The sequence below is a fragment of the Taurulus bubalis genome (genome assembly GCF_910589615.1).
Source record: "Taurulus bubalis genome assembly, chromosome: 20".
NCBI classification, from domain to species: domain Eukaryota; kingdom Metazoa; phylum Chordata; class Actinopteri; order Perciformes; family Cottidae; genus Taurulus; species Taurulus bubalis.
In genome coordinates, this window is record NC_136608.1 from 10,516,262 (window position 1) to 10,531,470 (window position 15,209).

Below are 15,209 nucleotides of genomic sequence, written 5' to 3' on the forward strand. Positions count from 1 at the left end.
GCGAGTGCATGCACCTGTTTCTCCCTGTGTGTGTGTGTGTGGGTGTGTGTGTGTGTGTGTGTGTGTGTGTGTGTGTGTGTGTGTGTGTGTCATTACAATTGCAGGCAAATGCACAGCATGCTTGTGAAAATCCCACACTCTAGTAGTTGGGTTTTAAACTGCGAGTGCTGCTGCAGTGCACACTATTTAGTTTGATCCCTGTCCAACATTACTGCACTGTGTTGAATCTGTATCATGGCAACTGATCAGCTGCATGTTTGCTAGCTGATTAGCACACTGACTTGTATATTTTTCATGTGCAATAGAGTTTACAAAAAATAATGATATGTTTGTTTTGTTAAAATTATTCATGTTCAAGATGTCATTACAATGTTTTTGTCCGACTGATAGAAGAAACAAATACTGTGTTTCGTAATTTAATCAACAGATACCAGAACCATTTCAAGTATTCCTCCATCATTTATGCTACTTTCTGTGTGGTTTGCATTCATGTCTTCTGCAAATTATGTGTGAATACATTTAGGCCTTTATTTTCCTTTTATAATGGTGTAATAGCATGCAAAATTAGAAGTTAATGGGTTCTCTAGTTTTGCACAAATGAATCTGTCAATGGTTACAGCTCCATGCAGAAAACACTTTAAGGGAATTCTTAACGAGTAAAAAAATCAAGCTAAACTGTTTTCATCAATGTGAAATTAAGTGATCTGATAAGGTGTTTCATTAGCATATCTGAATAATTTATTTGATAAATTAAGAACTAAATGTAATACTGATAAGCCTCCTCAACTGAATCTATTCCTATCACTGTTTTGTGAGTTATTAGTATGCAGCATTCTGAGCATTTGTCTGTCAAAGCATTCAGTATATTAACAGGAAAGTTGTATCAAACTAGCTCTGTTTTATAATTACCATGTTTCTCAGAAACTCATACAAGGCGCTCTCTCTGAGTGAATAATCACATGCAGGAATTATTCAAGCTTTAGAGAAAATATAAAACATATAATAGGCAGTTTGAGTGCTCACATGCTGATAAACTGCAACTATTCTGCTATATAATGCACTACCATTACTCTTTTTTTCATAACACAGTCTTTCATCATGAACATTACTGTTTCAGTACTCTTTTGGTCTAGTTTTCTGTCCACCCTCTGTGTGTTCTCAGCAGTTCCTCTGTGTGTGTGTCCTGCAGGTTTACAGGTAGTGTTGAACTCCATAATCAAAGCCATGGTTCCTCTGCTCCATATCGCCCTGCTGGTCCTCTTCGTCATCATCATCTATGCCATCATTGGCCTGGAGCTCTTCATGGGCAAGATGCACAAGACCTGCAATCACAAGCACACAGGTACACACACACACACACACAAGAGAATATCTAGACTAGTGTGCACTGATGCACATTTGCAAATACTAACATGCATGATCAAACACATACACTCGCATAACGCTATCTCAATGCTCAGGTAAACATTTGAAGCATGTATCAACTGTGTGTGAACGCATGCTTCAGTAAGCGTATATTCACTCTTCAACTCCAGAGATGGACACACAGGTGAATACTATACCAAACAAACCATCTCAACAGAAAAAATGACTGCATAAATATGTGACAGTAAGACGTTGGCTATCAGCCGACAGAGCAGAGAGAAAATAGAGCGTAATCAGTTTATACGATAACCTCGATTAATTATTTAAACCATCATTTATGTTTCTGAGTATGAATAATTTGGGCCGTAATTGAAACAGCAGCTGCCATCAATGATTGAAACAATTTTCCAGTAAAGGGCCCTAGGTATAAATGGACTTAAGTGTTGTTATGGTGTTGTTATAGGTCTCATGAGAGGCATTAGCTTTGCACAGGGTAAATGCTAGTGGGATACTCTGTTATCCTATGCATCGCCCTCAAGAGCTTATTTTTTTTCATTAGCAAAACGGCTTTTTTTTTTACGGCTGCTCTGTTTAGTTTTAGTGCAATATGTCCTTTGTTTAACCTTCTTTTAGATACATCATCTCTAGATGTACTAAATATGTAGTAGAATCGCAAAGGGAGAGTTGATTTGTACTTATTCCGGAAGTTAGAGTCGCAGTCATGTCCTCGATAGGTAGTGTAAGGTGACTTACCGCTGGACCACTTCTAAGGACTGGATGGGCATGAAACTCCCACAGGGGAATCATCAGTACAAAAGATCAGCAACTACGCTCGAAGATATCTTTAATAAAGAGTCAAAGGTTCCAAGCCTGTGGGCCTAAAAACACGGGGGTAGATGAAACCTCTCAAGGAACGTATCGGAGAGAAACATCACATCACTGAGCTCAAAGTGTTGTCGTGTCAGCCTCTAACGACCGGCAAAAGCTGAAGATAACGCTTAATACAAAATAAGTAATACCTGAATCATTTGAAATCGGTAGGTTTTAATTGACTTTCAGGTTCAGTGACAATTTTAGAAAAGAAGGATACAGTATCAAATATTTTCGCTTGCTCCTTTTTATTTGCCACAGGCACCATTGCAGAGGAAAAGCCGGCACCGTGTGCACCTGATGGAGCTTACGGCCGACACTGTAACCACAACGGAACAGAGTGCAAAATGGGATGGGAGGGGCCAAACGACGGCATCACCAACTTCGACAACTTTGCCTTCGCCATGTTGACGGTGTTCCAGTGTATAACCATGGAGGGCTGGACGGACGTGCTGTACTGGGTGAGCCGGACACCACAACAGTGTCTTTGTGTGTGTGTGTCACGCTGCTTAGTGGGTGTAGCAAATGTAGTGTATCTGTAACATCAGTGCCGCATGAGTGCTTTTGAAAAAAGCACTAACACAAACACACTCTCAGAAAGGCAGGTATGAAAACACAGATTGTTCTAAGGTAGAGACACACAGAGAGAGAGAGAGAGAGAGAGAGAGAGAGAGAGAGAGAGAGAGAGAGAGAGAGAGAGAGAGAGAGAGAGAGAGAGAGAGTGTGTGTGTGTGTGTGTGTGTGTGTGTGTGTGTGTGTGTGTGTGTGTGTGTGTGTGTGTGTGTGTGTGTGTGTTAGCTCATATCTCGGGCTAAATCGATGCAGACAATACACTGTGTAATTGAAGGCACCGATTCATTTGGGACGTGTGCAGAATCCTGATGCTTGATTCAAGTGTCAAGTGAAAACACACAGAGACACACACACGCACACATACAGCCAACAAGGCACACACAATAACTATCCCTTCCTGAGTAAATGGCCAGCTGCCCTGTCCAGCTAAATATACCAACAGATTGGTCTGTGCTGTTAATCAATGTTGGGGAAGCGGTTCGATCCAAGTCCCACGTGTGCCTTCCTGAGAACGCATTTGATTTAGACCTCTGGACGGAGGTTTGGCTTTATACACAGATATATTGTTGAGCCCAGCCTTAAATTACATTGACATGTACCTGTGTGATGTCTCAAACATTACTCAGAGTAAACTTTGCCATGAGTCAGCAACTTGGCAGTTACTGACAGTATGGCTGCACGCGATGGTCTATCTCCCCACTGCTAAGCACTCATGTGGTTCAGATGAGTTCCGGCTCTTACATCACTTTCCAACTGAAAGTCTGCATTTACATACAATTGTGCTAATTTCTATTCACCCTAAAAGTCTCCTTTGTCCATCTCGATGAAATAATAACAAGTGCAGTTATTCAGATTTTAGCCAACCTATTCTCAGTTTTGTGATATGTAACTGTCAGAATTGGCCAGTTTTGCGTATGTGTATATTTGTGTGTATTTGTGAGTGATTTTACTATACAACAAGCAGATTCATGTGTGTGTGTGTGTGTGTGTGTGTGTGTGTGTGTGTGTGCGAGTTGTTTGTCTATGAGTATGTATACACACGGAGCAGATAGCTTACTAGCTCTGCACCCCTCCTGCAACCACCCTGTCTGCTGCAACGTTCTGCACACACACACACACACACACACACACACACACACACACACACACACACACACACACACACACACACACACACACAAAACATCACAACTGTTAAATTGTACAATTTACTTATTATGAGAGCCCTTGTGTATCCAGCTGTCTTCATAATGAATGGGACATATTTGTTTGGAGTATCAATCGTTATGGAAAACATTTCGACAACACGAAGCCTTTCATTAAGTTTGGGCCAAGAAATTACATAGATTTCATTGTCTCACATTTTCGGGGAAAATAGATTAATGACATCCAACATCTGCTGCTGTTTGTAGCATTGAACCTTCTGTCGCTCTCCTCTGCTCTGTTGTCTTTCTTTCTCCCTTGTGGTCCCTGTCTGTCCAACATGTCTCCATGTTAAAGTGACAGCTCTTTAGTTGATGGAACTGGAAAACATTCAACTTTGCACATAACTTGTTTCTTATTGTGGTCAGTTGTTTACACGCAGATTAATAATCGGAATTTTCTCTAATCAAATCCTGGATACTGAACTGCTCAGATCTCACCGTGTCCACACTGTTTCCCATATCAGTCCTGATAACGGTCGTACTCGCACAAGACATCGCTAATAAAATATCCAGAAGTCATCTTTATTGATTTCTCTTGGATTTTCTTTTGTCTGTAGAGTCACAGCAAGTAAATATTTCTCGTAAAGGCTCTTCCCTCTTTTACAAAAAGGTTTCTTAAAGGTAAAGTTTGTAGCATTAAGGAAAGGAATCTATCGATTGGCAGAAATGGAATGTAATATTATTAATTATGTTTTCTTTCGTGTATCATAACCTAAAAATAAGAATTAGAGTGGGTCCTCTTCTTACAGTAGCCCAGAAGGGACAAACCGAACACTAGCTCTAGATAGGGCCATTCGCGTTTTCACATTCTCATGTCGGCCATAGTTGTTCTCCTACATGCTTGTCACACGGTAGAAGTTTCAATTGGATGCAATACTTACACACTGCACCTTTAAGGGATTGCATAACTATTATATACACACTTAATCATACGATACTGCCACTCTTGCTTTGCCAGGTCTTTCTACTGCTCTTTTTATTAATATGCACTGCTCTTCTGTTTCCGGCCTGTCATCTTTTCCCTCTCTAACACACTTTCTGTCCTTGACCTCTGCTGCCCCCCTTCATTCTCTCTATGTCAATCTTATCAAACCCTTTCCTCCCACTTTATTCTTCCTTCACCATTGTCCTCATTTCTCTCTTCCTCCCATCCCTCTTATCTTTCCTCTATCCACCACCCCACCATCCCTCTCCCTGTTAATCCCCCTCTTCTCTCCGTCTCCTTCTCTCCTATGTCTCTTGTCTCTCTCAGATGCAGGATGCTATGGGCTATGAGCTGCCATGGGTCTATTTTGTCTCTCTCGTCATCTTCGGCTCCTTTTTCGTTCTCAATCTCGTTCTGGGGGTGTTGAGCGGGTAAGAGGTTGTGCTGTTGTCGTGTGTGTACAAATGTGTTTGTCTGTGTATTGTTTGTGATGTGGCTGTACTGTACATCGTGTTTTAGATGTGATAAATTACCATGCAACAAGACTCCCTGGGCCAGACGTATAAAGTGACAATTATGGTTGATTATTAAGGATCTGGTGGTTTTAGTTTAATTAATTATTATTGTTTTGAAGCTGCCTTGTTCAACTGCTGAAAACATCCATAATCCCATTCTTTAAATTAAACATGCTTCAGCCTTTATCAATATAATCCCTGTAATCACCATTTCAATTGAGGACACTTACTACACACCATCATGGAGTAATAAAAAAGTTGCAGGACAAAACTTGGCTGAAGGCTGAAGGTGAGCTACTGTTTAAGCATCCGCACCCAACAGGTGGACGTTCCAACGGCAAAAACTGATTTACTACGTGCCAAAAATAAGGTGCGAAAACAGCTATATTAACAAATAATACATAATATATTATGATTATTGTGGTTCAGTAAAGTGGCACACAGAAGAAATTAAACGCAATAAGACGAGGGTGATAACAGCAGTCTCAGGCCAGCAGTAAAAGTAGAGCTCTACGTCTTCGCCGTCTACAGATGAGGAAAGATGAATTTGAAGCAAAGTCTCCCGCTCTCTCTCTCCTTTCTGTTCCACTGAATCAATCCTTTTTCACAAGCCTGACAGAAACACACTAACACACACATACACACACGTTCTCTATCTGTTATGTTCGTTTCAGTTGACCTCAAGGGGCCACATGCCGTCACAACCTGTCTGTGATGGACAGGTGGACACACGTGTACACAAATCATTCAGACTCGACTCTTATTTTTTTTACCACCATATGTTTAATTACATAAACAAGCTGCTTTCTTTCACATCGTCAACTTAGGTGTTTTTGTTCAGTCCAGGCTCAGTTTTCAGAGACGCTCTTCCTCTTGAAATACCCAGCTGTATTTACAATCTGGCTCGTTTGTATACATGTGTCAAGGTTTACATATATGTTTGTCTCACATGCAGATTAGCATGCATCTGCTTATGTTGTTTGCGTATGTGCAGTATTTGTAGAGAGGCACGTGATGTGTGGGATTTCTGTGCGTTTCTTTTTTTTTTTTCAATAAATGCTGCTCCAGTAGGTAATCTAGGTCCTGTTTTACCCCGCTCTACCAAGTCACGCTGTTTTAGTACAAGCACCACCCGGCCTGTAGGGACACACAGGGGTATTAATAATTCACCCCTCAGGTCAGCCGTAGAGGTGGAACCTAAAAAAAACTTGCACAACAGGGAAAACACAAGAGGCAAAAAAGTTGATTCTGAGGACAACTGAGTGAAGTCTGGAGGAAACATGGCATTAAAAATGGAAATTATAGGATGGAAGGCTGTACTGAATAGGGAATATCATTTTGTATAAGTGTTCATAAAAGCATTACACTGACCAGATATAAATAATTTGATCATCACAGTTGAAAAGGTATAATAACAACAATGACAATAATAAATTACACCTCAAAATTCCATTCAAAAGAACACTTTAAATTAAAACAACAATAAAACTAAGACTTAGCTGTTCTGACTTTTTATTATTAAATTCCATTTGTTGATGTCCAATCCTTGGGAGTCTTGCTGCACGGTCTGTTCAGGTTCCTCACTAAAATGTCTTCTCTCCACAGTGATTTAAGCCTGAAACGAGCTGATTTGAGTGGAACTGAAGTGAATCAAACTGTTTTTAAACTTGTAACCTTGAATTCCAAGTTAAACACAGCTGGTCAGATACGTTGCCATGTGGCCCGATAAGTGACTCTGACAAATACCTTGAATGCACAATAATCTCATCGGGGATCTTGCAGAAGCAACCCACTCCATCTGTTGGGAACTTTCACGAAGGATCTAACCCCTTCCCTCTTCCCCTCCTCCCTTCTCTCCTAACATTCCTTACTGCTCTTTCCTACCTGTCCACTCAATCCTGTCCTTCCTTTCCTCCGATCATTACTTTCCATCCACCTCTCATTCTTCTTCCTTCCATCCATCCTTTCTGTCTCCTCTCCTTGGTCCCACTCCTCCATGCCGCCATCTCTCCACCTATAGGTGAATGATGCAGTAGGGTACAAGGGGCCCTGGCTGTATTTTGTCACCTTAATCATCATCGGATCCTTCTTTGTGCTAAACTTGGTTCTGGGGGTATTGAGCGGGTAAGGGCAAGGTTAAAGGTCACTTGAAACTAACTTCTCTCTTTCTCCTTTATGCCTTCATTCTCAGAGAGCTTTGCTGTTTGTTTTTGCTGAAGAGAACTCTTTATCTACATTTACTTTCTGCTTCTGATAGTAGATGGTGTTTAAGTTGAACAAATGTGTACAAATCATGGTAAAGGTACAGGTACAGTTTGAGCAGTAACGTAGAAACACAGTACATACCAGCACATGTGACAGGAGGACAATTGCAACCTGACGGTGACATTCAAATTGTGGATTCGCAAATCAGAACTAAATTAACTGCACATACATTGTAAGTAGTTAAACATTAAAAATGTAAAAGTTAACCTTGACCTTGCCTTAAAGATATCGGTTTTTGTATGAGGTCCTTATCCACAGTCGGTGTAGCACATACATGGCGGTCGGTATGTCTTTAGTTTGGAGTAACCGACAGGACTACCAGCAATTCTGTTGCTGTTGACCGGGGCAAAAGGTATGTTAGTCTCCTAAAAGAAAGGCCCATTTAAAATAATGCATAACAGTTTAAGTGTACGGTATATTTAGAATATCTTTACTGCTTTACCATAGCCTTCCTAACAACTGCCAACTGCCATTCACTGTAGGTAATAAACTACATATAGACTAGATAAGTACTTCATACAACCCTACTTAAAAGAAAAAATATCTTTTTAATGCTTGTGATTATTGGCCACCACCAACACCCATTAAAAAAAGCACCTTTTGCAATTAATTTTGATAATATTTTGAATATTAATCGTAGTGACATTTACAGCTAGTGTGTGAAAACTTTCGTGTCAGTTTATCCTCAACTTGTTTTGATGGTTTCTTCACATGCCTTGCGATGATCTGGGGTAGGCAACAGGTTAAGGGGAGTGAAGTGTCTCACCCCTGACTGACTGACCCGAATCTGACTCTTGAAACCCACAGTGATGCGACAGCAGCATTGTGGGAAAAATAATAGAGGTCTATCTGGTCCAAACAGCTTGGGGGGTTTGGCTGTCTGACTCTTTGTCTGACTTCTGACTAATGATGCTGTCAACACACTACACAGCCTGACCTTTTACCAACTGCTTCCTCCATGGAGTGTGTGTGGGTCTCAGATTGGCACGCTAACTAATGGCTAAACAGGAAGAAGGAGAGCGGCAGGCGTGGAGACATCAGGTGTGACCATGTTTGTCTGGATTTGAATGTAATCTGTACTCTGTAAATAAAAAGAATGAGGCTAGAGAGAAAGAGAAGGGGGTGAAAGATAAAGAGAACCGAAAGTGAGGAAAAAGGAGATTTCTATGGTAATTTAGGACAGAAAAATCAGATGATGAGAATGGGAAACTTGTGGGTGATTTCTCGGTTTGCAGTCACACACATAGATTAAACACTGGCACACACAAACACGAATCAATAAGAATTGGGTCTGCTGCTAATGTTCTGACAAGCGAGGCAGTAGCAGCTTGTCCTAATGCTCATTGATCTGTCTCGTGTGTGTGTCAGCTGTCTGTAGGTGTGATCTTTACCATCAGTCCTCTACATTGCTCTCTCTTCTGTTTCAGACTATATACTATACTAAAGTACGACTATAGACGGATTGTAAAAATCAATGAAATTGGCACATGATGATCTACAGAGCTTTATTATGGATCATGGTCTTGCTCTAAAGGGAGTTGGATTAAAATCAATGTATTAGTTGCGTAATATCTGTTTGACAATATCAGATGAAGCTTCACAAGTCTGAAACGTCCATTGCTGCAAAAAGTCTCAATAAATTGGAAGTTTTATTTCAAAGCATAAAGTTGCAAGATAACTGATTAGCAGGGGACTCTACTGACCACGGATGTCCTCATTCAAAATATCCACCGCAGGGAGGCTCCAGCAAAGTTTACTAGTCAATAGACCATAGAATGTGGATTTGTATGCTTTTTAGCTGCAAATGGTCCCAAAGCCTCCCAGCTCCTCTCAGCTCTCATCCTAATGAATGCATTGGCTCTAGCCTGACTTTGACCTTCCCCAAGTGCAGCGTTAAATCAACTCCTTAATTCTTTTTTTGTCCTGACACCTGAAAGTAATTTCTCCAGATTTCATCATAATGTTTCAATATTTCATACTCTCATAACGTTGATTTTAGTTGTCATAAATCATCTTTACTTAAGTTCTCTTTGTCCATATCACCTCCAAAATCCTGAGAAACTTGAAAAAGCAGGCATCATGCTGTAATAATAAGAAGAAAGTTTAAAAAAAGAAGAAAAAAAGTGACTATAGTAGTGTTAGAAATTAAATGGGTTAGTTCATGTTCATTCTAATTTGAACACATTGTAACAATTATGTGAAGACTCGGGTACAAAGTAAAGCTCTCAGTCTACCTGCGTGCCTTTATTCAGACCTGTGACCAAAATGTCCGGGTGGTGACAGACAGAATGGGATGGCAGACAAAAGGTGAGGAGCTCAGTGATGCAGGGCGACCTTGTGCAGAGACACTTCTCCTCCAATTTGACCAGAGCAAGCTGAGGTGGTACAGCTGGTGAGGGATGCCCTCGCCCTCCCTCCCTCGGGAGTTGTAACAAGCACATTACAGCTGGCAGGACACCCAGGGGTGGACTGTAAAAACTACAACTCCCACCAGGATTGGGAGCACCTGAGGTCCTGTTTCCCTGGGACATCCAGGCACAACAATTAGATGACTAATCTGCATGATTTACAAAATAATCAGGACTAAATCACTTTTGGGCTCTGTATTATAGGCCAAAACGCTATATAATGTAATTATTACTATGGTAAAAATCAATGCAACCTCTTAAATTCATCAGCAAAGTTTGACCAAAGGTGATCATTTCCAGACTAAAAGTTGACCAGCAGCTAACATTTACTATGAAAGTTGTATTGCTTTTTTTTCTCCTTCTCCTCAAATGAAATGAATTGACTTCACTCCTCCACACGTGGTCAGTCAGTAGGGGTGTCTCATTCACCTTCCCACCAGTGCATCGGGCTTATTGATTATTATCCAGAGACATAGATTCAAACACTTTGTAAGTGATGGGAACCAACTGCAGACGAGTAAATCTAGTAATCAATAGTCGGGGTTAAACAGCGTACTAGTGATTTGATCAAATCCAATAATTGACATTGCGGCTCATTTCACATTGTGTGTTGATATGACACCTTATTTTGTGTTATGGTTTATTAAAATTGCCATGTTTATCAACACATAAACAGAGTTGGATTGAACTGTATGTATCTGTTGGTTGCTTAAAAAATTATCCGGATGAATTTGATTGATAGAGACGTGAATCCGGCTTCAATGTGTCCATCTGGATGTGCTTTCATCTGTGTGCATACTAACACATTTTCTCCTTGGCAGAGCTTTCCCCTCTTCACTTTACATTTGTTCTCTTTCTCTCTTGAGGAGGTTTTCCCTCCTTCCTGTCCTGAAGCACTGTCAAATGTTCTATATTGTATTGTCACATTATTTGTTTTGCAGCTCTTCAGTTTAGATTTTCAGATTCTTTTTCCCCTCTCTGTTTCTGGTTTCTCTCTCCCTCCCCCCAACGCTCTACCTCCCATCCCTCCATCCTGCTCCCTTCCTCCCAGAGAGTTTTCCAAGGAGAGAGAGAAGGCCAAGGCACGTGGTGACTTCCAGAAACTCAGAGAAAAACAGCAACTGGAGGAGGACCTCAAGGTAGGCTGTTCTCTTTGTCGGTGCTTCACTTAGGCCTCTTCGTAAAAGAGGCTGTACAATTTCACCACTAAGATTTACTGCATATCACTGCCAGGCGGTCAAAGAGGTGATTGACATTTTAGATGAATGTCAAAGAGAAGTCAAACACACTTCCCATTTAAGGAAATCAAAGAATAAGTAAGATATGTGTGTCCTTACATCATCTAAAGGTGTTTGGTACAGGAAAATCAAGAAACATAAAGAATGCTGAAACCTTTCAATCATAACATCCCCAACTTGTGTCAGATGACTGCAGTTGTATTGATAAGAAGAGTGCTTTCAATACTGCGAACCAATCAGTATTTTCTGTGTGTGTGTGTGTGTGTGTGTGTGTGTGTGTGTGTGTGTGTGTGTGTGTGTGTGTGTGTGTGTGTGTGTGTGTGTGTGTGTGTGTGTGAATACAGGGCTATTTAGACTGGATCACTCAGGCTGAAGACATTGACCCAGAGAATGAAGAGGAGGGCATGGACGATGATAAACCTAGAAACCGTGAGTACTCCAGTGTGCGTGTGATTTATGAAATGCTGTTTGGTGGTATTGGCAGTTTTGGGTTGAGTAAGACTTTGTGTGAGACAGCATGGCTGGATTGGTCCTGTTTGTATCTGAAGACATGTTGTGCAACGTGCACACAAGAAGTTGTGAGGATAACTGTGCATACGTTTGTGTTAAATCTAATGTTTGGTCAGCAAGTATTGGGCTCACTGCGGTCTCCATCACATGGTTCGTAGTCAGTAAAATGAACGACTGGCAAAGTGACTGACTGACAGACTGAGAGGATGTTATTACTGTCTGCTTGCTTTGGCTGAGAACCCCTGAGGTTTAAAACCTGTTTAGATATTAGTGGAATGTGTCAGACTGCAGCTAATAGCCTCTGGGCACACACTCACATACACACAACAAACACGCACACTCACTTATGCAAACACACACACATACACAGACTGTAGGTATGCACCCTTAGGACTGTGTGTACTTGCTGTCTGACAGAAATGTATACACACAAATTAACACCATGTCTCTCTCCACAACACCTCCAGAGAGAGGCAGCCACAAATCAGTACATGTCTCCCCAGGACTGAGCTACATTTCCTGGGGAGGAAAGGTATAACACTGGCCTCTTTTGACCTGGAGGTTTAGTCTTAGAGATGATAGATAGAACTCGAGATTGGGATATGACGAAATAATTCTCTGTACTATCATTTACTGTTTAGTATGTACAGTGTGTTCTGTGAACTATGTTGTCAACGCTTGAATCTCAGCTTGCTCGCATTGATGATGAACGAATGCACAGGCAGAGCTGTGGCTCGTACTGTCAAACACTAATAACTGCCAAGAGAAGAAGAAAGAAAGAAAAAACTGATGATCTAATCTTTCAGTGATGCTCAAGGAATTACCACAACCCTATTTACATGAAAATAAGGCACAGCACCCATGTGGTTAGTCTATAATGAATCTACTTGTTTTCACCTGTTATCGCTGCCCTGGGCCAATCAGTGGCAAAAACACAGCAGCAGTGGCTCGCAAGTTAACAAACAAACAAATAGAGAATGTGGCTCCCCTATTGGGCCAATTTTGTAAAATGTCACATCACAATATTTAAATGCTTCTTTTCTTGATTTGTTTCTCCCTTGTACTGTATCACTTAAATGATGTGCGATGTCCAGAGAAGTCCCAGTTAGTTGCAGGGGAAAACAAGACAGAATGTGTGAGTGCTTGATCCAGTTTAGTTATATATAGTTCTTACTAAAATAAAACTCATTTGCTTTGGAAAAAAAATATTTACGTTTAAAGTCAAGTTGTGGATACCAGTCAGGTGCGAGATTCAGTCCATTACTTTTATTAAATTATATGATATAGGCCTTTAGATGACAAAATGATTGATACACATGATCAGAAGTTCTTCATCAGAGAGATCAATCATCCCCCTCGTTTGTGTAGGTGGAAAATCAAGTCATTGGCCAACTCAGCTCAGCCATATTGCTCTGTCTCCAGCTCTCCTCGATGGATGGATGCTCCTCTGGGAAGATGAATGAGGGCAGTTTGTCCCTGCTGCACCAGCCATTTTGCATAGGCCAGTGCGCGCACACACACAGACGCACACACACAAACACATACCCTAAGAACGGACAGGACTCTTAGAGAAAAGAAGAAAGGATAGGAGAGAGACGGATGGCTGGCAAAATGAATGTTGAGATATGAAAGAGGGATAGAGAGATATATAGAGAGAGCTTGAGTGTGTGTGTGACAGGGAGGGTATCTGGGACAGAGAACAGATGGGATTTCACATCATGAACAAGTCATACTCATGACCACACACACATGCTGAGACCACACACACCCTTCTACGTGTCTATCTATAATCCCATCTTTACATGAACAGCTAAAGGCGAATCACATTGATGTATGATGGGAATAGTGTGATCATATGAATATACAAATATGTATAGTATATATGTGCTGCTGTTATTAGTGAGAGTAGTAGATGTCTTTATATTGATTTTACATTTGTTTTTTTGGGTGGGGGAGGGGGCAGAGAACACCTCACTACTCGACCAGCGAATCTGAAGGATGTGATGCTAGGAAGAAACATGTTGTTTAGCTTTAGCTTCCCACTGCTCAATGATCATCACTTGCATGTTTTGCCTTTTTGAAACTGAAGTAGTTTGCACCGTTATCTTTGATAAGAGGAAATGTACTGTTGTCTCCACCGATGGATGACTTTATTTTGGCCTTTGTCAAGGTCATCAAAGAACCCCACAGGAATGTATATCATGTGGATTGGCTGCCTCCTGTGTTTGCTGTTGGTCATTGTGATAATGGAGGTCAATACAAGTAAAACTATATTATACTTTAGTAGTTTTATCAAAATATATGTAAATTGATATATCTGGTCATCAGCCAACATGTTCATAAATTTCTTTATCTTTTAATGTCTAGCTGACGTTTTTCACCACAAATATGGAACCTATTTGTGTCAGTGTTTTTCAATTTGATGGTACCCAAGAAGCTGGTTTACATTCATTATTATCATCTGCTAATACAATGCTTGAAGTGATCATTTATTGGTTAATTTATATGGATAACTGTATGAGTATCTACTGTGTGTAGCTGTATGACTGGGTCTTTGCATATACGCTTGTGTTCTAGACATTTTCTAGATTTAAGACTGCAGTTTTATTTCTGCTACTGTCTTAATTCACTCACTCAAAGAATATTGCTAGTACTCTTCTGCTTCCGCTTTGACAATCTTATGTGAATCACTCGAAAGATTTGCAGAATCCAACAATAGATTGATCCCAGCATGGAGGAGAATGCTGACAAATATACAGGCTCACAACGATGCAAATAGGGAATAGTGTGAGAGGAAAGGGTGAAGTGGACAAAACAATAGCTTTTGTGTTGGCCAAGAGGACGGAGAAAAGGATGGACAAAGCTATTGTAATGTGTAGCGCTCAGTGAAAACAACTCAGCAACCTGCTATTGAGTGCGCACTTCCTTCACTCTCTAGAATATGAATCCTCCCAATGAATGAATCCTCTTTCTGCTCGGTACCTTCTTTTTACCGAAGAGAATTATATAGTTTTAGTTCAAATATGATGGAAAAGTCTGGCAATGAAACGGAGACTAAAAGTCTAAATGGTACGAGAGAGAAAAAGACAGTCATGCCTTCTTTCCAGTTATGCTGGTAATACATCTCAAATTATAGTAATAGCTTTAGTGATGCAATGAGGTGTGACTGTAAAAAGTCATTTTTGCAGAAGCAATCATGTTTCTTTGCAACAGGTTGTGCATGTCAGCAGTGCCGGAACGATGCACGTGTGATTATTTGTGGACAAATATACAGTTTGTGTGCATTTTCATGTGAGTGCTGTCTGTGAGTGCCTATTTGTGTGTGTATGTGTGTG

At 40.7% G+C, this 15,209-nt stretch overlaps 1 protein-coding gene across 1 annotated transcript in view; it reads left to right on the top strand.

Moving 5' to 3' along the window:
• The window catches only part of cacna1c (calcium channel, voltage-dependent, L type, alpha 1C subunit), a gene marked incomplete at both ends in the record, with an annotated part of 182,224 nt that overhangs the window by 121,865 nt on the left and 45,150 nt on the right, over positions 1 to 15,209 (top strand). Inside the window, 5 exons of the mRNA XM_079235729.1 lie at positions 1,190 to 1,342; positions 2,497 to 2,696; positions 5,266 to 5,369; positions 11,178 to 11,265; positions 11,709 to 11,793. Coding sequence (XP_079091855.1) covers positions 1,190 to 1,342; positions 2,497 to 2,696; positions 5,266 to 5,369; positions 11,178 to 11,265; positions 11,709 to 11,793 — 630 coding nt within the window. The remainder of the gene's footprint in view (positions 1 to 1,189; positions 1,343 to 2,496; positions 2,697 to 5,265; positions 5,370 to 11,177; positions 11,266 to 11,708; positions 11,794 to 15,209) is intronic.